General features: G+C 35.0%; 1 protein-coding gene across 3 annotated transcripts in view; it reads right to left on the bottom strand.

Annotated features, from left to right (window-relative positions):
• Positions 1–1,305: 1,305 nt before the first annotated feature.
• The window catches only part of HHIP (hedgehog interacting protein), a 131,908-nt gene continuing 109,820 nt past the window's right edge, over positions 1,306–23,393 (bottom strand). The window contains exons 12-14 of one of the 3 annotated variants that reach the window (XM_074275661.1): positions 5,677–5,825; positions 2,730–2,858; positions 1,306–1,812 (exon numbers count right to left, since the gene is read on the bottom strand). In XM_074275661.1, coding sequence (XP_074131762.1) covers positions 1,802–1,812; positions 2,730–2,858; positions 5,677–5,825 — 289 coding nt within the window. In that variant the 3' untranslated portion in view covers positions 1,306–1,801. Of the gene's footprint in view, positions 1,813–2,576; positions 2,859–5,676; positions 5,826–23,393 lie in introns of those variants that run through there. The other 2 variants (XM_074275659.1, XM_074275658.1) reach the window with 2 other exon arrangements.

Here is a 23,393-nt window from a genome sequence, read left to right as displayed (position 1 = left end):
AGCAAATTTGAATTTTTGGTTATTAGTTTTTGATATCTTCTTCCTTAACAACAACAGGGACCGGATAGTGTGTTTAAGTTTGGAATCCACAAGACTCAGGAGCTATCTTTCTTTTAGAGTTTCATCTTCTATTCCAAAAATCCACAGCAAGCAAAGCAGTGACAAATGAGGATAATGAGGATTTCTAAAGCTACTTGGAACTCTTTCAACTTGGGAAACATTTTAACTGACAAAAGAAATGTTGGGCAAATGATATCTGTTTTGGAAATATGTTAAGTATGGAAGAAGAAAGTTTGAATGGTTCAGATTTTGCTGAAAAGCAGGCAGTATCCCTAGTGTTTTTTGCAGAAACTATGAAGAGTTTAGTATGTAATAAAACTGCATGATTTGACAGATTCAGACAGCTGGTTTATTCATGAGAAGTTCACATTTTGTTAATGTCACCCACGTTGACTAGGGGAAGATTAGATGGTAAGGTCAATTTACAAAAAAATGGTTGTCAGGACATTTTCTTAATTGTCAAACTTTTTTTGTGATGGAATTTAGCACTGGGGCTAGGAAGAGAAAGCAAGGAGACAAAAGACTGCTCTTAACCTACAGATGCAAGCCGCTGCAGGGTTCATTGCAAGATTTGTCACACCATTGGGCCAATGGAGTGTTAGTGGAACTAGCAGGGACCACCCCTTTTCTGGGGTAAGAGGGCAATTTGGTCTCCATGCTCATTTAATCCCAAGACTTCTTTGAATAGACTGTCAATTGAATCTAAATCGTGCAAAATTATGCATGCACTTTTTAATGCAGGGTATTGTTCAAGAAGCACTGGACCAAGATTTCTCAACCAATTTCCATTTGCCATGAGGTCACTGGAAACTGAAGCAATCATATATGGAAGACAAATGCAGTGGACTTAACGCATCCTTTTGCATTGTGGTCTAGTTACAAATGCTCCCTGGCTTTAATTACAGAGCTCTCACTTTAAAACAACAGAGAAATACCGCCTCCTAAGATACTACTGTTCCTCATCCTCTCCCCTCCTCTTCCTTCATCACTCCACAATCAAGGCTTATTTTAGTAAAGGTGAGAAATGGAGCACATTTGAAAAACCAGCCTGCATTGCCTACTTTACAATAGTGTACCCAGGACTCAGAAGGAACAGGTGTTTATAGGAACACCAAGGTGGGAGCATGCTCACCATGAGTAGATTTTTTTTTTCAGTAGTGCAAAGAAACCTAATCTATTATTACAATCCAAACGTGGCAAACTGGCCACTTAAAACCATTAAGAAAAGGCCAACCAGTCAGAGGATGTCTTTCTCAGGTTTAAATTAGAGTATTTCATTTCTTTAAAAATCTGAACAATACATTTACAGAAGATTTATTGATACATTAACCAAAGTGAAGATTTCCATGGCATCTGGAGGGACGCTTACATGAAAAGTCCTATTTGGCAAGAATTCGTTATGTTAAGAGCTTTCCAAGATTGGTTCGGGACAAGCTCTTCTCCAGGAGAGTTCCATGCAGTGTGAAATCGGCACCATTCTAATCCCATACAATCTGGGCAGTCCTGCTATGGTGAAAAGCACTTTACAAATGTTTAATGCTGGAATTTTTAAATGACTGGTTGTTTTCTTGCTTTTTTTCATCCCGTCTTGAATGATTACATGTTGACCCAAGGATACATGGCTAGCTTAGATCCACAGCACATTAAAGAGCGTGTTTGCTCTCTCACTCCCCGTCATTCCAATTAAGTTGGTGAAAAATGTAACTTTAGTATTTTACAGGACATGGTAAAGCGGTTTCATCTAGGTGATGTCTATATTATAAAAATAAAATAAAATAATATAAATATGTAACATGAACCCAGTGCCTATTGTTAAATAAAATATACAATAAAAACAGACCTTTTAGGATGATTGGTTTTGAAATATGCTGATATAATTTAATTATAAAACACTGGAAAACAATCTTGAGATTAAGATGGGGGTAACCCGATTTCTATGCCAATAAAAAGATAAGTGCATAACATTCTGGAATGCAATACATCGATGAAGGTGAAGATTACAATTCTATATCAAGTTGCCCATTCAGAAATGCATCAAGGAGTTCTGAAACATTATCTCATCATATAGTCCTTCTATTTAAAAATGTTACATTAAAAAAGGATTAAATCCATCAGTTTATACAATGTAATGTTTCAAAACTCCATCTTAAAATTTTTTCTTAGTTATTACAGACACAAAATGGCTGGGATATCCAAGAGTCTATTCTGGTGACATAAAAATGTCCTTTCTCAGTATACAGTGGATTCGCTGTGTAAACTACTCCATATAAAGAAATGTAGTTTAAAAACAAATCCACCAAGAAGCAGCTACACTCGTGGGGTTGAGGATAGGGGATAAATGAGTGTGTGTATACATGTGTGTGTATATATACGTATATATTATAACATATTATCTATATACACACACAGGCATATATATACACACACAGTATCTGCATGTTTGTAGAAGTGATTTTTAAATTAATAAAAAAGGAAATGAAATCACAGGAGTTTGTAGCAGGATAACAGTCTTTTCATTTTGTTTTTTTGTTTTTTTTTCTTTTTTAAATGACAGGATTAAAAATAAATGCCCATCAGGAAGGAGAATCCAAAAAGTCCCCGAAACTATACAATGTAACTTGTTAGATCCAGCAAATAGGATGTCATGTCAATGATCTGATCAAGAATACCTGCCCTGGTAACTCTGCGGATGTTTCTATCCACTTGTTCACATTGGGGTCCCAGGTACCCTTTTTTACATAGGCATTTATTTGGTCTAATGCAAACTCCTCCGTGGCGACAGGCTGGTTCACATTTTGCTAGAAAATAAAAGGAAGAAAAAATAAATAAAAATTAAAGGGAAGAAAAGCAAATTCTGTAAATGTAGAAATAAAGAAAAGGAAGCTCACTGTTGCTAGATGGTTGTTTCAAAAACACACATGGGATCTTGTGATTTGAAATTATATTCCTTTTTTTTTGTTATTGTTATCAAATTGTGTGTGTGTGTGTGTGTGTGTGTGTGTGTGTGTGTGTGTGTGTGTGTGTGTGTGTGTGTGTGTATCCCTATTTTGTCCAGGCTGAGTCATGGGACTGGTTCCACTGTTGAGCAAGGGAACTTTATAACCTGTTGTTACCATTCACACTTCTCTAGCAACCTCGTGGTCAACTGATCCCAGGGTCTCACAATTTTAATACTCAACTTACTATGGACACCCAACTGGCATAAGCTACTGTAGCTCAGAAATCCTTAGCTCAAAAGATTCATTAGTCTCAGCCTCCCCAGTTGCTGGGATTACATGATGTGTGTCACCATGGCCAGCGGCCAATCTAAAATGATTTTAGAACTATGAAGCTATTTCTGAATAAGCAACATTTACTAAGGTTCCTCCTTCCCCCTAAAAAAAATCCCCTAGTAAATCAACTGCCTTTTCTAATGGGGGTTTAGGTCTACACAAAGAAATTCCTCCTTTGTCCCTGTTAGGATACTGAAGGACTTGTTATCTGTGTGCTGATTTTTCAAATTAAAATTTAAAGCCCAAAGAAGAGGGGTTTTTATTTCCCCAGATTTCTGTTCACTTTCATGGGGCTGGGCAGTCTAAACTTGGCTGTGATGGCACCTTCTAATACCTTGACACAGAGACTTGACTTCTGCCACCTCCCCTAATCCATAGTCTAAACTTTAGATATTTTGCTACTCACAACAATGAAAGAGGGAGATTAGGTAGCCATGTCTACTATTATCCTTCTAATCTGGTTATGGGAGTCATAATCTTCCCCCAAAGGGGTTGGTGGGAGTATTCAAACCCCATAGTATTTTCTTTAAATTCTGACTCTCCAACTCTGCAGGCAAGGCTATTCTTGCCTTTCTAAATGCTTTAGCTTAAGTTTTCAGAATGGCTGCCAAAAGTATGGGTGCTGATGTCTAGAAAGGAAATGATATAGTCCCCAAAATCAGGAAAGATGTATTAAGGGGTGTGTGTATATATATGCACAAACATTTTCTTTCTTGGAACAAGAATACCAATCTGCAGTTTTCTTTACATATAACACATTTTAAAAATTGGTTCAACATATCAACATTTTAAATATTAGTCATTGTTTCTATAGAAGTTATATGCTTTGTAGATAATGGCTAAAATAGTGAACGTCACTAGATTATTAACTAAAAATGTGAAATTCACATGAGTCGAACCATTTTTTAAAATTTAGGATTCATTCCCTCATTTCCAAAAAAACAAGTTACAACTATTAGCATGATGTTAAATAGTGATGAAAAAGGGAAATGAGGAGATAGATCTTATCTGCCACCTAAAATTAACTGATTATTATAGTAGGTCCTTGGGAAATATGGTAGCCAGTTTAAGGCTCTTTTGAATATTAGCTTAACTATGTAACCTTTATTGATTTGTCACCAAGCATTTATTGTTTACTGTGTACCAGAGTTTGTGGGTCCTACAGAAGGCAAGAAAAGCAGAAAGGAAGAAATATCCAGAGGCTGCAAAATTTTAGACAGATGTGGAAAAATTACAGAACAAAACTTTTTGTTTCCATGTTGCTCATTGTCATTTGGTTCTGCTTTATTATGCAAGATTTTATTCTTTAATGTATATATTTATTTGATTATTTTTATTAGCATCAATTAAATTTATGATGCATTTTAAAATAAAAGTTTTATCTAATTCTAAATATCAGACTAACACTGTTGCAGAATGAATCTTTAAAATAAATAAAAAAGACATTTAAAAAGGATTTGAGTAACAGGAAATTTCATGAGTTTCCTATTTGAAATGAAAGTAAAATCCAACTTAAATTAGGAGTTTTATTCTTGTTGGCAAGATTTGACCTCAATATTTGGACATCTTTCCCCTAGTAGTTTGTTTTTCTTTTCTAGGTCACACATACCTTCAAATGTAATACAAATGCATACATTTCTGTAAATCTCTGAGTTTAAGCTAATTTATTCTTGCACATAATTTAAAACCAAATTGGTTTGATCAGAAAAATGGAAGAAGGAAAGTAAGACTAGCCAGAGATAACCCTTTCTTTTGTATAATATTTTGAATTCTCTTCAATTTAATGCCATAATGTTAGCCCACATTTTTTAAACCTTCTTTATGCAGAGCCTAGGCTAAGGTTCACTCTCTTGTAGCGAATGCACAGATTTATGGAAGGGCCAATTTAAGGATAAGTGTCTTGTGCTCCCTTTCTAAATGGAAGGGAAAAAAAATGAGCAGGAAATGGGCAACTGCACACATGATGCTATGCCATTGGATTTCCTACCTTTTGAAGAAGAAGTTAGCTTGTGTATAGAAATCTTAAAATTCGTAATGGAAAAATCATCTTAGTTAGATTCCATCCCCTATAAATCCTCCCATTACAGATAAGGCTGGCTTACAGAAATGTAGAATTCAGCCCATGAAAATAAGGGAAAAGTTTCCTTTTTAACCTTTGAAAAAGAATCTCCTTTGATGCTTTTGCAAATTGGCAAATGCCATTTAAACTTTTGAAGTTTCTAGAAAAAAATGACTGGAGTGGAATTATTGAGTATGTGAAAGTCCTGTTTCCCACACAAGTCCCACCTCTCCCCCTTACCCCCATTCCTATTCCAGACCCTTGCAGTTATGGTGAAATACTAACCAATTCTGCAGAAGTCACCCTCCCAACCTAGACTACAGCAGCATCGCCCCGTAGGAGTGCAGTAGCCATTTCTACAAAGTCGAGAACATTCCGATGTTAGGGGCTGTATGGGCTGAATGATGGGTCTGCATTCTTCAGGCATTAAAGGTCTGCATAAAACAAATAGACAAACAAATAAAAGCCAAATTTGTATTTCCTTTAAAAAGACAGTCTTGGAAAGAAAGTCACCTTATAACTCACAAAAAATATGCCTTTTAAAATTTTGCTCTCCATAGAAAACTTTGTTTCTATGGAACCATTCATAAAGATTTATAACTTTTCGTTAAAAACAAACAAACATGCATACCTGCAAGGAGAAACAAAACCTGTTTTGAACTACATGAAAATGTTTTGGGAAATATATGAAATATTTTAAGGATCTGGATTCTGAATCATCAATTTTCATGATTCTAACTGTAGATTTCTATCATATTAATATTTTAATTTTTTAAAAATTTAATTTAATTTTAATTTTAAAATTTAGTAGCCAAGAATGTTCAGCTAATTTCATTCAAACTGAGATTTGGAGAAAATTAGGAAAAAAAAGCAACTTCAGGTCTACAAATATTTTAAATGTGCCCTGTGAAACTTTTACCAGTCACTATCATGTTTAAGGTTTAATTAGAAATAAAAAGTCAAAATGATTCCTGTATGGTTGGACGAATTTGCCATTTCAATTTTTATTTGCTATACTTTAAAGTTTCTTTTGGTCTCATCATGGTTTAATCCAGCTAGGGTGTCAGGTCTCTGCAAATTTGCATGATTATTTTAACTATGACCAGGCAATGAATAAAACAGGCGATGGAAATACCAACTTGATTCAATGTTAATAATGTGTTATTAAATTCATGTTAAAAGGCAGCCCAATATTAGTCATAATAAGTATAATATTAGTCACCTATTCTTGAATACAGGAAGATTTGTGATTTCACAAGTGGGATGAAGTCCAGGTGTGGGAACTTCTTTCTCTAAAGTAGATTATAATTTTTTTAAGACTTAGGAGACTGGTTCTCAGAAGCTGCCTTAGGCACTAAAGAGGTTAAGTTAAATACTTGTTGGGACACAGTAAACCTCAGAGACTGAATCTGAACCAGTTCTTCCAAGCCCAGCACTTGATCTATCTGGGTTGTAATATTGTAATGTAAATCATTAAATAACTATTACTTATAATGATTCATTATATATAAAAAATCAATTATAAAATATTAAAAATAAAACAAAAATTAAAATATAAAATTATTATAAGCAACATTAGTTACAATCATTCAGGATATATATATACTATTAGTGATTGCTATGATTAACAATAATGACAGAGGCAGAAGAATATTAGAAGTGAGTAAGAACATTTTTATTTCTAAAATTGTAGACTTTTTTGCATTTTTTTAAACAATTGCCTATATTCATTGAAAATAAAATACTTAGTAAGAGGAAACTTTTTTATAGAAGACCTTATTGTTGCTGAAATAAAATGTAGTCATCCTCTCTGAATCCTCATCAGATGAGGGAATCACCTCTTACAACTGACTGCTACCTAACCTTTGGAATAAAATGAGCAGGTCCCCCACCCCCTTTCCATCAGTCCCTGCAACTTGGCCCCCCACTCTTGGAAGAATGCTGCATTCGTTTAACTAATATAAACAAGAAGTTTTCATCACTATCCCAAATGACCACCCCTAGGATGACCAGCCCTGTTGCTATGACTCCCAGAGTTCCATAACAAAGAAAACACACAAGGTGATAATTATAGGTCAAAACTCCCACAAGAGGTAAATTATAGAGCCGTGCAGAGATAAGCAAGCCAATTAAACCAAGCCGACTCAGCTCCCTTAAGACATGTTACTTTTTTATGTTCCTGTGGCAATATTAACAGCAGCGATAATAGCACTTCAGAATAATATGGAATGTAAACGATGCCTCTGGGCTATTTCTATACTGGCTCAGAGGATTATATTATATGCAAAATTGCTTAAGAGCATGGGACTCTTCCCTTCCCCCAAATGTCCACCACATCTCAAAAGTCTTATTTCTAGTATGTTTTTTTAAAGGAAAACATCTAATGTTCTCACAGATCCTATATAATATTTTATCTTTAGATGGGCTTATTTAGTTATAGTTAATTATTTATTTATTATCAATTATTTATTAAATACTATATATTTTGGTAGGATATTATATGTCTTTATAATGTTCTAGATGAAAAGCTGCTAAGGAATTCCCTAGTATTAATTACATTTTCATTCTCAACTCCTTCTTAAACACGTTCTTTGTGTTTTCTCAGAGAGGCAACTTATTTTTGGGAAGGAAAAAGCATCAAGTGCCCATTATGTGAAGTGGACTAGAAAGTGTGGTTTGGCCAATAGAAAGTACTACTCATGTGGCTCGATACTTGAGATATTTTTCTGTCTGCTGATTAATCTCAAGGGACTTGTGTCCCTGTAATACATTTTGAGATCTTCCTTTATATGGTACCAGCACAACTTTGTGGAGATTCTTCTCTCTGAGTATCTGACATTACTCCTCTGGGTTTCTCTTTCTGCCTTCTCAATCTTCTTTATAGGTTCATGATCCACCCTGTAAGTACCTCAGGGGTCTATTCTGGGCCCCAGACTTCCTTTCTTCTTCAGACTCTCATCAGTTTCTCTGGATTCAATTCTCATTTTTATGTAGATTAGTTCCAAATCTACATTTTCGGCTCTCATTTCAAACCAGAGCTCTAGTGCCAGATCTCCAACCACCCACTTGACATCTCTACCCGAGTGTCCCATAGACATCTCAAACTAAGCATAGCTAAAAACTTCTCTCATTATCTTTCCTAAAAAAAAAACAAAAAAAAAACAAAAAAAACAACTTTTGTTGTTCAGTCATGTCCGATTCTTTGCGAGCCTGATTGGAATTTTCTTGGCAAAGATATTAAAATAGTTTGCCATTTCCTTCTCCAGTTCATTTTATAGATGAGGAAACTGAGGTTAACAAGGTTAACTGAGGCTGGATTCGAGGTGAAGAAGTTGAATTCTCTTGATTCCCAACCCAGCACTCTTTCTACTGTAATATTTAACAGCCTCCCTCAACAAACTTACAATTCCTAACTATTTTTGCTAGGGGTATACCCTTCTAGTGTTTCAAATTCACATCCAAGGGTCATCATAAACTCACTTTCACTCACGCCAAATAATTGTTAAGTCTTATAGATTCTATCTCCACCACATCTCACATATCTGTCCCTTTGTCTACATTGACACAATCACCCTGTCAGGCCTTTGTGCCTTCTTTCCTGAGTTATAAAAATAACCACTTAAGTAGTCTGTCTTCTGTCTCTCCACTTTCCAAACCATTGTCCACGCATCTGCCAAAGTGATATTCCTAAAGCACAGGTCTTTCCCGGGCTCAAGAACTCACAGCAGCTCCATCTTGTTTCTAGAATAAAATACAATTGGCCATTTAACACTTCTCAATCTATCTCTAGCCCATCTTTCCACTGTTCAAACATTATTATTTATATACCTTAAATTCCAGCCAAACTGGCCAACTTTTTGGTCCTTTACATTCACTTTCCATTTCTGTGCTTTTGCATGGCTCATCCCCCAATCCTGAAATGCTTTCCCTCTTGATTTACATTTCTTAGAATTCCTTCCTAGCTTCCTTCAAAGTTTAATTTAAGACCCCTTTCTGGATTCTCCAACTTTTTACTAGCCACTCCCCTCATCAATTTGTATTTGTATTGTATATGAATTTGTAGTATCGAACATAAGGACAATTTTGGGCATTGCTCAAACAACATTTGAGTGGTCTGGAAAGATGAGGCTAGAGACAGTTTGTGAAAGGCTTACATTTCAAGTTGAAGGATGTGTTTGTATACATAGCATAAAACATACCTGACATGCAATAGTGTGAGATCTAAAAAGTTCAAGAAACTTAGTTCCCGGGTAATTTAATCATATTTATTAATAATGATATCATGTTTATAAATAAAAGGATGGTCATTTGGCTGTTTCTCTTAGACTAAATCCCCTGAAGGTAGGCTCACAGTTAATATGCCTTTGGAAAAGTAGATGTTTCTGAGGGTGGCAATCAGCTCTGATTGGTTAACAATTAATGAGAGAATGATATTACAATAAGAAGGTGGTTTATATTACAATGAGAGTCTTGGGGTACATGATCTGGATCACATGATCTAGTCAAAGAGACATCAATTTCCATATCACCATATTACCATATCCATATCAACATTTACCCAGACCTGTCAGTCTAAACACAATGAGCAGGCATCCTCTCATTAGCCCAAATTTAGCATTTTGTTTAATGCCTAATTAGATCTTGGCCTGGGTAAATCTTGGAGAAAAATTTCCCACGCTAGTTGATTTCTGGATGAGGAAGTAGAAAAGGAGAAAAATCTTAGTCCCAACACAATAATTAGTCATTAAATATAAGAGAGAATTAATTATTTCTTTCAGTAGGCACTTCATAAATGCTTGTTAATTAATTGATATGCTTAAGTATGGTTCTTTTATATTTGTCATAGAAGAGTAATTGGGAATGTGGTTGGTTAAATCTTCTGAGTCACTTTTTTTTTAAATTCAAAAAGACTTTTCATCAGTCCATGAATATCCATCCACATTTATATATTTAACCTTGCAAATGGGAATCTCTAAAGGATTTGTGATTTCCAGTTTGGGGAATTTAGCTAATAACATTCTTCCTAAAGTGAAGAGAATTTGAGGGAGTCTTACAGGATATTGGGTGGGTCCCCTGGGGTGAATTTATGGGAAGACCCAGATAGAAGTTGGAAAGCAGAGGCAGGGAAGAATGAGACCTGTATTGTTGGAGGGATTACTCTTGCTACTGAGATGATAGATCCAGAGGAGACTAGGCGAATTTAGTTAATAAGCAGACTCAAGGAAGTCCTAAAGAATTAGTAGATAAATCTTAGGGAGTTACCAGAGGCATACTGAGGTTAATTGACTTGGGTAGGGTCACAAAACTAATCAGAAGAAAAGGTGAGCTATAATTCAGGTCTTCCTAATAACTCCAAGTCTGGGCACTCTACCTCCCACAGAGCCCTGCCTGTTAGACATATTTGTCTTCCACTAATGTCCTTCTCTGATGCTTCATCAAGACCATGAAATATTTGCTCTGGCAGATCCTAGCAAACAAAAAATTTTGAGGATAGAACCAGTATTTGTCTTTATGTCTGTGACTAAAAGAATTATTCTAGCCAAAGGTGGATAGGTCTAAAATTGAAATAATAATAAATGATACAACAATACTACCAAATAATGGTAACAGCTAGTATTTCTAGAAAACATTAGGATTTTGCAAAGCATTTTACATTGGCTGACTTCTAGGAAAACACAGAAGAGATAGTCGTGTAGTCATTTCCACAGAGGAAAAATTCATAAACATGTTCTACAAAGACAATCTGCCTTGGTACATCTCATTGAGGGAGAAGAATTTGTTAACTACATGCGTGCACATAGAGCTAGCATTTACATAGTCCTTACAGTTTGCCAAGTATCTCCTTTGAGTTTTATAACAACTTTGGGAGGGAGTGGCTAATATTATATTTTTTTAGATGAGGAAACTGAGGCTGAGGGAGATTAAGTAACTTATCTAGGACTCATTCATCTAATTAGTGTCTGAGTTCAAGGAATTGAATTCAGGTCTTCCTGACTGAGCTCATTATTTTCTATCTTCTATGCCCTCGCTGCCTACATACAAATCATTATATTTGTATAATACTTAGGTGATTGCTCCAATCAGACCTGGGGCAAGTTCCAAATTCATTTATGACTGAAGACAATTGATTGCCATTTTAGATGAGTAGATGTTGTCATGGCCAAAAAACATTCACTATTTCATAATCAACCCTCCAGATAAGCATGTCTCCCATTGCTTAAAGAGATTCCAGTATTGCTCAAGGAGTATGGCTAGTTTAGCACCAGAACAATAATGGGAGCCTTTCTGGCTGGGAAGCACCTACTAAAGCTTGCCTAATTTTTCAAGATCCCAGGGTCAGGTTTTTTCCTTAGAAAGCTAGATGACGCAGTGGATGGACTGGTGGGCCCAAACTCAGAAGGTTCAAAGTAAGATATTACCTATCTCAGATACTTAGTAAATGCTTTATTCTGAACAAGTCACTTAACTGCTCTCAGGTTTTTCCTCTGTAAAATGAAGATAATATTAGGGTCAATATGACAATAATATGACAATTATGACAATACAATATTAGGGTCAACAATGACCCTAATTGTTGTGAGGATCAAATCAAATAATATACAGGGGGTGTTTCATGAACCTTAAAGCATTGTTGTTTGAACTGTTTCTGAAGAGGACCATTGACATCATGACTTGATGTATTGACTTGTGCATAGAAGGGATTTGTTTAATATTTAGATGAAGCAGAGTTGCATAGTCATCTTCCTCTCTTTTTTTTCCAGAATCATGAAAGGCCAGTGGGAGGACAAAAATCATGATGACTGATCCTGGGATGGGGTGGATAACCCTGACAACTAGTTCTAAATGCTCCACAACACCTTCATGGTTGTTGGATCTCATTCACCCATTCTGGAAGTCTTCGCGTGTCTGGGGTGGACATCCCTTCACCTCACTGAGAAGCCGGAGGTCCCTAAAGCACCTCATAAATGTTAGCTAGCTGGGTTGGACCAAGGGGGATTTCTGTGGTGGTAATCAGCAAATCACATGCATAGCCAGCTCTTCCTCTCTGTATTTTCTTAAATGCCGGAATCCAGGGATCATGGCCAAAGGTGCAGTGCAATTACTTGTGATACAAGATGAACAATCCATTTAGCCTGTGGTCCAAATAACTTTCCTCTGGCCTATGCCCAATTGAGTGAAGCTTAAGGGATATAAAACACTTATCAGATGTGGGATGTGGTGGGGAGATCCACTGATGAAATCAAACTGGATGGAGTCTGAGGGCTGTAGCATTAACTTGCAATTGTGGTAGGAAAGATGAGGATGACTCAGAGAGAAAGAAGCAATCCCACAGAACATTTTTCTGTAGAGCTGGATAACTTCCTTTGTCTCTTTGCCAGTTTCCTAATCTTCCTTGATGTTTCATCTACATCCATCACTCAATTATTTAGATTCCTACGGATAAGTGAATAGCTTTTTTTTCTTCTGATTTTTTTCTGTTATTTAATGCCCCAGATTTGGTGATACATTTACATAAAATCACAGGAATATAAATTTTAAAGACTTTAAAGAAAGTCCTCATGAGCAAACTGAAGCCCAGAGAAGGGAAGATGCTCAAGTAGTACATAATAATAGCTGGGTTTTGAACGCAGGTTCTTTTATTCTTAACTGATGTTCTTTCTACTGTATCACCCTGCTTTTTGCACTCATAAATTTTTGTTTATGGAAGCGTAACCTCTCTAGGTCCTGCTTGGTTGCCTCATTATGGCTATGCCTGTGGAGTAGTAGTCCTGGAAGGTCCTACTAAGCTGGAAGGGTTTTAAGTACAACGGCTGCTGCCTGAGAACCAGGCTCAGCATGGGTGGGCTCACCAGCAGGTGATCAATTCTTTGGCTATGACAACCCATAAAACAGAAAAATGCAGAATGGCCCTCAGTCCTGGGTGGCCTCTTTCCATTTCTGAAGTGATAATAGCAGAGTGGTAGAAAAAGACACAGAGAGTACTAAGAATAACATAATTTTTAGACAATCTAGACACATTAATTTATCTAGATAGGGGGATTCTTAACCTTTTCTGAGTCATGGGCCCTTTTAGAAGTATAGGGAAACCTGTGGACCCCCTCTTAAAAGCAGGAAGCAAAAAATCTAGTATTTCAAAGGAAACCAATTATAGTAGAAGAGTTATGAAAATGTTTTTAAACTTTGTAGCATGTCTACTTTTTATCTAGTCTAATAATTACATTCATTTTGAAGCAATGATGAGCTTAAATGATGTTTTGAGATCTCTTTGATGACTGTAATATGATACAAAAATATCTGTGACTTCTATTGGTGACAAAATCACAAGTACTGCTAATATTATTATAGTTTGTTGCCAATGTTCAAAATTGAAGAAAATGCTAATTTTCTGTTGGAGTTAATGAAAGTAAAGATTTTATATTTTCCTCTATCCTTGCAACTCTTGTGAATATCAGGTTAACACTTAATGATATGGGGAAAGTCCTCTAGCAAACTGGATAGACTTATGAAAAATTGATGGGAAGATCTGGGGGAGAATCACATAGGATAAGGAAGCATGGATGAGCTGTCATCTGTACCACTGAAAAAACTATCTCCGATGATGAGATCATGTATCTATTAATATATTAAAATTAAAATAGCAGATTATTGTGGAGGGGTCATTTTACTGTTCAGTTGAAATTCTCACTTAAATGCTTGACAAAACTTTTTTTTTAATTTATGATTTTCTCTACTTATTATACATGCCCTATATAATTTTTAAACATTATTAGTAATTCTGAATAATAAAATATTATTTTATTTAACTTACAATTCAGAAGTATCAGTAATACAGACATCCCTCTGCAGTTGATCTAGAACCTTGGTATTAACTTTTTATTATTGCTGTTTGGATCCGTGATTTCACTGATATAAGAAACTCTGGATGTGAAAACTTCCTTCAGCAATATCTCTATCTTATAGTCTTTGGAAACTGAGTATAATTATACATTGAAAGTATTTTTTAAAAATCTATTTTATTAATTTACATTTTAAAAGTCAATTGATTGATTTTGGCAAATGTAACAGTATCTTCCTTTTTTCCCCCCTTTGCTTTGGATTCATAGTTATAACTAGGGAAGGGCAGTTTGGAATTTTCTCCTAGGGTGCAGACATGTAAAGGAGTGTTACCTATACTTTTGATCATTTAGTAGCATATAAATACCTGAGTTTACCTCCTAATTAGCAAGAACATAAAGTGGAAACCTGCAACATGATGACTTCTTTCTTCCTTCCCTACACTTTCCAGGTGAATTCATGGCTGTTCTGGCCATATCCTTCTGTGTTATTGCCTCCCTCCTTCTCCCAAGTAAATTAAAGATACATTTTCCGATTCTTTCCACCAGCCTATGTATTATTATGTAGCCTCTGAGAAAATTGTCAAAAATGACAATTGAAATGAGAACATTAATGAAATTCTAACTTCAAAATGGTATAGATTCTATATGTTCAGACACAGTTCTCTTTCATGAAATACATTTCAATCCAATAGGTATAATTCAAGTCAATTCAATTTAATTCAATAAATGCTAAGTACCTACAATCTGGAAAAACTGGGGACAAAAAGATAAAAAAAGACGTGCTTCTTGACAATACTCTAGAAGGGAGAACTAATATTCCTTCTTCTCTGAGATCAACTCCTTTCTCTCTGGACTTCTTTCCCTACCATGGCCTGGCAAGTAGCTTTCTTAGACTGGAAGTTTATTTCTCCTTTGAGACCCTTTTCTCTTATTGGTCAGAGTTTCTCTTGGAGCTACCATATCAAGAAAACTGCTCCAACCCACGTTATTCCTTTTTGACCTCTGCTCATGACTCTCTGAACTTCTTGCTGCCTCCCCCTTTCTCCTGCCTTTTATATTTTCAACTTGTGTTATCTTCTCACATTAGAATGGAAGCTCCTTGAGACTATCTTTTTACTTCTATTTGTATTCCCAGCACTCTGTACATTGTCAGATACATAAGTGATTAATAGATGTTTGTTGACTTATTTGAACACATATATGACCGAGTACATACAACAAGGTATGTTATACTAATTATATTTTAACATTCAATCATAAGACTGGATCAATGTAATGTATTAAAAATTTCCCTCTAATATTTAAGCAAGAGCTCTCAAATCTTTATTTCTAATTTGAAATCAATAGGCACTTTTCTAGACAGACATGTTTTTAAGCTTAAAGTCTGAGGTCTAATAGTTTATTTGGTATCTCCATATCCCCCACACTTATTTAAGCCAGGAACATGTATTTCTTAATTGCACTGAATATGAAAAACAGACAAGTCTTTCAGTAGAAAATTGTGCAAGACTGTTATTCTCATTCTCTCTTTCTCTTTCTGTCTCTCTTTGTCTCTCTGGGTCTGTTTGTCTCTCCCTCTGTCTCTTTCTCCCTCTCATTTTCAACAATTCAAATCTCTCTTTTGAGAAAACTTGCCTAGGACTGCATTTTAGAGAATCATAACATTTGTAATTTTTTTTAAAATAAGAGAAATGAGTCTTCTAATTTTCACCAGAGCTACAAAGAGAAAGAATGGAAACATGGGTAATATAATTGACAAACAGGCAAAGTGTGTGACCCAATGTATGCTAACACAGAAATCTTAGCTCTCTCATTCTTTTTGGTAAAAAACAAAACAAAACAAAACAAAACAATAAAACACTCCAGTTTCTTTATAAAGACTTTCATTAAACTATCAAGTATATTATCATGAAGATCATAGGGTTAGAGCTAGAAAAAGCCATCAAAATCATTATGTCCAGCCTCTCTAATAAAAATTAGAATATGCAATCCCTGAAGTATCATTTCTCTAAAATCATGGGCAGTAAATAGCAGAGCCTGGATTTGAACATAGGTCCTCAGGCTCTGAATTCCAACATTTCTTTCTATTCTCTCCCTAGAGTCATTTCCTAGCATAGTTATTTTCAAAAAGGCATTTTTATAGACTTACTGAAAATTGTTTTTAGTAATGATTGAGAAGTAGAAACTCACCTTTCTACTTATTTTCCATGTTCTCTTTTGGGATAGGTGAAATTTCTTTCACAGTAATAGCAAGAGGTTTAAAAAAAGTTTAAAGAAGGAAGGAAAAAAGAGCTAGAGCAAATGAAAACTCTATGGAGGTAGGGTACTATCAATGTAAATATTAATTAAATAGGCGTCAAGCTTGGTGAAAAGATGGGGCTTTCCCATACTCAAACTACATTAAGATAGCAGTCATCAAAACCATCTGGTATTGGTTAAAATATATGGAGATAGATCAATGGAAGATACTAGATGAAGGAGAATTAGACACAGTGGAATTTGAAAACTATATTCGATAAAATGGAGGACATAAATTACTCAGGAAAGAAATCCCTATTTGATTAAAAACTTCTGGGAAAACTGGAAAGCCATTTATCATTATTAAAAGGCTTAGACCAATACCTTACACCATTTCCACAATATATTCTAAATAGATATATAACACTTTTTAAAAAATAGATGTGAAACATCATATACCTCTCACAGCCATGAATAGGATGAAGGTAGTTATAAAAAAATAAAATAGATAACTTTTATTACATGAAACAAAGATTTCTACACAAGTAAAATTAATGCATCTAGAATAAGAAGAGAAATGACTAAACAGGAAAAATGTATTAAATTTCTCTGGCAAAGGTTTGGTATCCAATTAGAAAAAATAACACTTATGTAAATGTGCATATGCATGCACATATTATACATATAAGTGACCAAAAGCCATTTCCCAATAGATAAGTGGTTTAGGATGAAAACATTTTCAAACGAATTGCAAAGTATTAAGAACCCCTTGAAAGAATACTTCAAAATACTAAAAATAAGAGAAACAAATCAAAATACCTTGAGGTTTCATCTCACATCCTGAAAACTGGTAAAGATGACAAAAGATAAAAATAATCAATTTGTTATATTGAATGGTTTTCTGAAGAGTAAGGGAGATGGAGAAGGGAAGGATAGTGGGGTGACTTTAAAAAACAAAAGAAATCATTAAAATGATAAATGACTAACAAATGGGGTTTTGTTTCATTTGTATTTTGGAATCTTTGGGCAATTGTAAGATAGCATAAGGGAAAGAGTACTGGCTTTGAGTCAAAAGATCAAGGTTCAGTTCCAAACTCTGTCATTAACTAACTGTGACTTTGGACAAATCCCTAGCGGTACCTCTCCTCATCCATAAAATGAAGGGGTTGGATTAGAAAATTTGCTTTAACCCTCTTTGCCTCAGTTTCCTTATCTGTAAAATGAGCTAGAGAAGGAAATCGTAAATCATTCCAGTATCCCTGCTAAGAAAAACCCAAATGAGGTCACAAGGAATTAGACACAACTGAAATGATTGATCAACAACAGGAACTTCTTCATTTCAAGCTCAGCTTTATTTACACTACAATGTTGTTTACCTCTATAGACCTAGATGAAATTGGCCATTCCATATTATCATTCCTTTAATAATCTGTGAAAAGCATAATTCTGTGCCTTTCTATAATATGTAAAAGATTAAAAATGATACTACAATGACAATAGAAAAGCTTTACACAATTAAAATTAATTTATATATCAAGTATAAAAACAACTCGAGTTGAAGACTCTACTTCATTGAGTGGTATAGATTCATTCTTCTTTATCTGCTCTTTGTTCTAAAACAATATTGAGGCTGGGCTAGATACCACTGAATCCAGCCATTCTTTCATTAAAAAAAAGTTATGTAAATGTTAATTTATGGAGTATAACAAGCATTTTAATAGTATAGAATATTAAAAAACACATGTTTTTTAATTGTATTGTATGTGTAACTGCAAATCAATTATTTACAATTTACTATTTCTCTTAAATAAAAAATAAAGTTGTCATGTAATTTTTTTCCCACCCACCTTTTTTTTTTCCCTTCTGTCTCTATCTGCCCCATTCTAAAGATGACTACTATCATTAAGGGGGAATAAATGACCATAAATAGCTACTTTGGTGTAAAAGAACATGTAGGTTTATATTAAAAAAAGATAGGGAAATTTTTAAAAAGTCACTTCTACCCCAAAGCATAATAATATCAAGTGTTCGCAAGTCCAAAAAAAAAGAGTTCTTGGAAAAATTTAAAAAGAAATTAAAAAATCAAATAAGAGAAGCTGAGGGAAAATTAGAAAAAAAATAAAAGCAATTTGAGAAAATTATGAAAAGAAAGTTAATCAACTAGAAAAAAGATATACAAAAGTTTAAGAAGGAAATTGAATAACTTTATAGTTCACCAAGAAATAATAAAATAAAGAAAAAATAGGAGAGAATCTGAGAAAAACAACTGATATGGAGAACAGATTGAAGAGAGACAATGAAAGTTATCATCAGTCATTATTTCCAGTGAGTAAGAATTCAGTCCTAGAATGTAAAGGGACATTCTTTTTCCTTAGGATAAAGTTTATAATTTCACCTTAATGTTGAGTCACTATCAGAAGCCTGAGTGGTTTATTTGGTGACAAATTTTCCTTTTATTCATATTATTTCTTTTCTCCTTCTTACCTCAAATACTCTTCTTACCCATTTTCTACCTCTCCCTTTAGGATTTTATCAGGTCTTTCCTGGTCATACCAAAGATTTTTCTTGTGAGATCAGTTTACCAGTGAAAAGAAGGATCAGGATTCCAGAACTCTCACATTTTCTACGAGGCCACTTTGTAGCATTCTGTGAGATGACAATGCCAGCCATCAATTTCCTTTTGACTGCTAGGAATCTTAGCCATTTTAAGTGAAACTTTGCTCTGGTGGGGAGGCCAGGGTGACTTCACTGGATACCTGGAGAGCTGGCCATGGTATGTGACCCTGGGTTTGCTGCTCATCTATATTGTTTGATCTTGATAGGATTTTGTGGTATGGTACCACAAAACAATTTTTCTGCCAGTTTCTTTCAAGAAATATTTAAGATGTTGCAAGAAATTCAATATTTCCGAAGGCACTACATGCATTCTGCACTTGTGGAATGCCCTTACTTTTCATTGTAGTTCCTGCATGAGTACACAGTTAAAATATTTTCTGACACGTCTTTAATGTGAAAAACAACTGAGAATCAAGAGTTTCTATACATCACAGGGATTCTTAACCCAGGGTCTCTGAACTTGTTTTAAGATATTTTAAAAATTACATTTAAAAAACAATTGGTTTTCCTTCACCATTCTATGAATTTTATCTTATGCACCTAAAACCATTATTCTGGGAAGGGGGTCAGAAGCTTCATCAAGCCATCAAAGAGGCCAAGATATAAAAAAAAAGAGTCAAGAATGATACAGGATGATTTTCCTGAAATAATATTAGAAAATCTTTAAGTATAATTAAAGATTAATTAAGGCACATAAGGAGAAAAAACTTGAGATGAAGTTATAGTTTTCTAGTTATTCATAATTATTATATTACATTATACTATATTATAATATAGAATATTAAAGTTAGTCATAATTATTCTGGTCAACTCCATTGAGTAGTATAGACTCATTCTTCATTGTTTGGACTATATAACGTCTATAATCTAACGCCATATGGCAGCCAAGCTGGATACCACTGTTAGGAGGCATGCAAAAAAAGCTATTGCTTAATGGTCTCAAACCATTAAATCCCCTTCACTGAAGCTGTGTTCAGTCACCAGCTTCTCTATTTTGTAGCCTGTGTCAGCCTATACTATACAGTCTGGCAGTCTTCACACATTGTCACTTAGGTACATAAGGGGCATTTTATAAATTCTACTGATGGATAAGATTCTCAAAAGTAGGCACCTTGGGAGCTGATTGTAGTAGTAACAGGAAGGAGACAATTTGGCAAAAACAAATCATATCCAGACTTAGTGCTGAAACACTGAAGTTCAATAAATATATGCAAATTGATTAAATAAAAACATGTATTATTCCTGTGCCTACAACAAGATAATAGGTTATCTTGGCTCACCTGTGTGACTTTCAGTAAGTTAGTGAGTATACTGGCTGTGACAGTTTCTGAATTTTTACCTGGGTGGTGGGGGATTGGATTAATTGATCAGAAGATCCTTTTTAAAACTTAAAATGTAAGAACCTACAGGGGGAAAAAGCTAGATAAAGGAATTTTTAGGGGACAATCTGATTTTTTTCCCTTTTATTAAGAAAGAAAAATAAAACATTCTGACTTTCATCTGTATGAGTTTTCTGGAAAAGATTTTTATAAGCATAAGTTTCAAATGTTTTTTTGGCTGTTATTCTTAAAATGTCTAAAAGTAGTTCACTCAGCAAGTGAATTAAAAATAATAAATTAATTGTCTACTATGTGGCAGCCATTGTGTTATGCACTGAGAATATTAAGTCAGAAATGAATTAGTCTCTGACCTCAAGAAGCTTACTTTTTTTTTTTTTTTTCTGAGGAAATTAAGGTTAAGTGTCCCAGGGTCACACAGCTAGGACTTCTTAAGTGTCTGAGGTGGGATTTGAACTCAGGTCCTTCTGAATTCAAGGCTGGTGCTCTATCCACTGTACCATCTAGCTGCCCCAAGAAGCTTACTTTTTATGAGAAGAGGGAATAATGTACAATATACAAGGACTTGAAGGAAGAATAAGATAGGAAAAGATTGGACTGGTATGAATGAATGTAAACAAATTGGGAGCGGTGGCCAGAGAAAGGGTCTTTGGTCTCAGTAGACCATAACTCTGAATTAAGGTGATTGTGAGTGGAGTGAGGGCAGTAGCTTGACCCCCCTTTGCAGAAGGCAGAGACAGAACAAGTTATTTCAGTTATAGCCTAGTCTAAATTTGCCTATGTATGTTGCAAATGTTTATTCCATTTTATAAGGAAACTTTTGTTTTGAAGTCTGCTCTTGTTCCAACAATGGCCAAGAAAGGTTCAATGGTTTTCCAGTTTGTAAGCAGACTGATTCTGAATGAATGTATTTGACTGAGCAGTCAGTTTAAAGAATGCTCAAAATAGGTAGACCATGTCTAGCTGGCAATGACATTTTTGAGGGGTAAATGAACTCATGGAGTAATGCAGTTATAGGAGAAAGAAGAAAGGGCAGAGAAGGATTTCTTCTTGCCCAGATAGAACTATGTACTGTCACTCACAAAATTAAAACCAAATATCTAAGTGGTCTTCAGTAATGGAACATTACTTTCATGCTTTGTTTTGGGCAATGTAAAGCAGGCAGGACTGTGTCCCCTCTCAGAGAGGTTGTGTAGCCTTATTAAAGGCAGTGGAGAGACTCGAGAAGCAGACGTAGAAAAAGAAAATTGGGACTTTATTACTGGCAATTCATGCATGGAATTAGAAACATTTGTCTGAAAAATTCCTTCTCTCCATCCTGCAGATAAAGCAGCAGATCTTAAAGTGGATTAGTCCTAGGTCGTTTGAGACTTCACTGATGTTTGAAATAAGAAATAAAAACATTGCCTAGAATTCACAAAGAAAGGAATCAAAAGGCTGCACTTTAAAAGGGAACATAAAAGTGTCCCGAAAAGTCATTTTTAAAGTCAAGGAACACTATTATAAATCACCCAATTTTGAGATAACATTCTCAGTTTCTTTTGATAATATTAGCAATATTAAGCCATCCACTCCAAGTGTTTTCTCTTACTCCTCTAGTGAAATCGCCTGAAGAGAGATGGTTAGAAGCCTTAGGACTTTTCGACTTTCTTGCTAAAAGGTGCTTTTACAAAACCATGTGGGATTACTTTCAACATGTGGGATGGAAAGGCAAATCAGCACTCCGACCCAGGGACTGCATTGTCTTATGATGCGTTGACTTCCAGTATAATCCCAAGACATTCAGGGGGTGTAATACCAGGTTTTCTTTATTGTACCACAAAGAGGAACCATGGCAGGTTCTTTATAATGCTACTAAGAGTTCTGAACAATGAGGCCGGTTTTCAGAACACCAATGGGGCCTCATTTGAGAAGCAGAAAATTCCCACTAGCATCATGTTCTTCTTTTCATGCCCTCTTTAACAAATGCATTTTGACAAGGACAACTCAATCATATTCAGATAGTCAGCCAGACAATTACTATATGAACTGATGTCTCCTTATAGCATTTGAAATGAATGAGATCGTTGAAAAGAACTTCTAAGTGGTATGAAACAGCAGTTTCACCCTTTGGCTGTGATGGTCAGATGTCACAGCTCCAAGAAATCGGATATGCCCTTGGAAATCTTCATTCTAGGATTTCTCATAATCTTATGGACAAAAATACAACCATTTCGTGCATGGGTTATTTGTACTTTTGCTGAAACTAGGGATTTCTTTGTGAAAATAATCAGTGCATCTATGTATATATATATATATATAATGTATGTGCATATATACATTTACACATATATACATATATTGTATGTCCACATAATATAGTATATATGTTGCATACACAAATACAAATGACTGCACAAAATATAGATACACTATTACAAACATGCATATTATGTATGTCCCTCTATCATTCTCAAGTGCTTATCCTGTTATAGACATACAAACATCCATGCATATATGTTTGTCTGTATATTTATATCTAAATCTACTCATAGACAAATACACATGCACATGTGTATATGTATTTTTATATACACACATCTCTACTTAATTCATTCATGCAGCAGAATTGTTTCTGATCTCTTCCATTTTATTGGGAGTTCAATCTAACTATTCTGAATGTCAGAAAAACATCTGGAGAGCATTTGGTTCCTCAGAACAAGCTCTTCCTCACAGCATCATCTCTAGCCTATTTTTAAAACATAAAATGTTATGAGCTGTCAGAGATGCTAACAGATATTGTGATAGTTGGTGAAAAGAACAGTACGGCAAATGTCCCTTTGCCTTTTAGACCTGAAATCGACCACTCTGAATGTATTCTTATAGGATCTATATTTGCTTCTGACCTCTGGTCTTCAGAAATCCTGTCATGTTTGAAAATGAGTCCCTCGTGGAGCCTGTATCCCTGCTAATAGCTGAGAGGTCAATGGAACTG

Source organism: Sminthopsis crassicaudata, chromosome 6 (assembly GCF_048593235.1).
Source record: "Sminthopsis crassicaudata isolate SCR6 chromosome 6, ASM4859323v1, whole genome shotgun sequence".
Classification (NCBI taxonomy): Eukaryota; Metazoa; Chordata; class Mammalia; order Dasyuromorphia; family Dasyuridae; genus Sminthopsis; species Sminthopsis crassicaudata.
The sequence above is the reverse complement of the archived record's forward strand: the minus strand, read 5'-3'. Positions and strand labels throughout refer to the sequence as shown.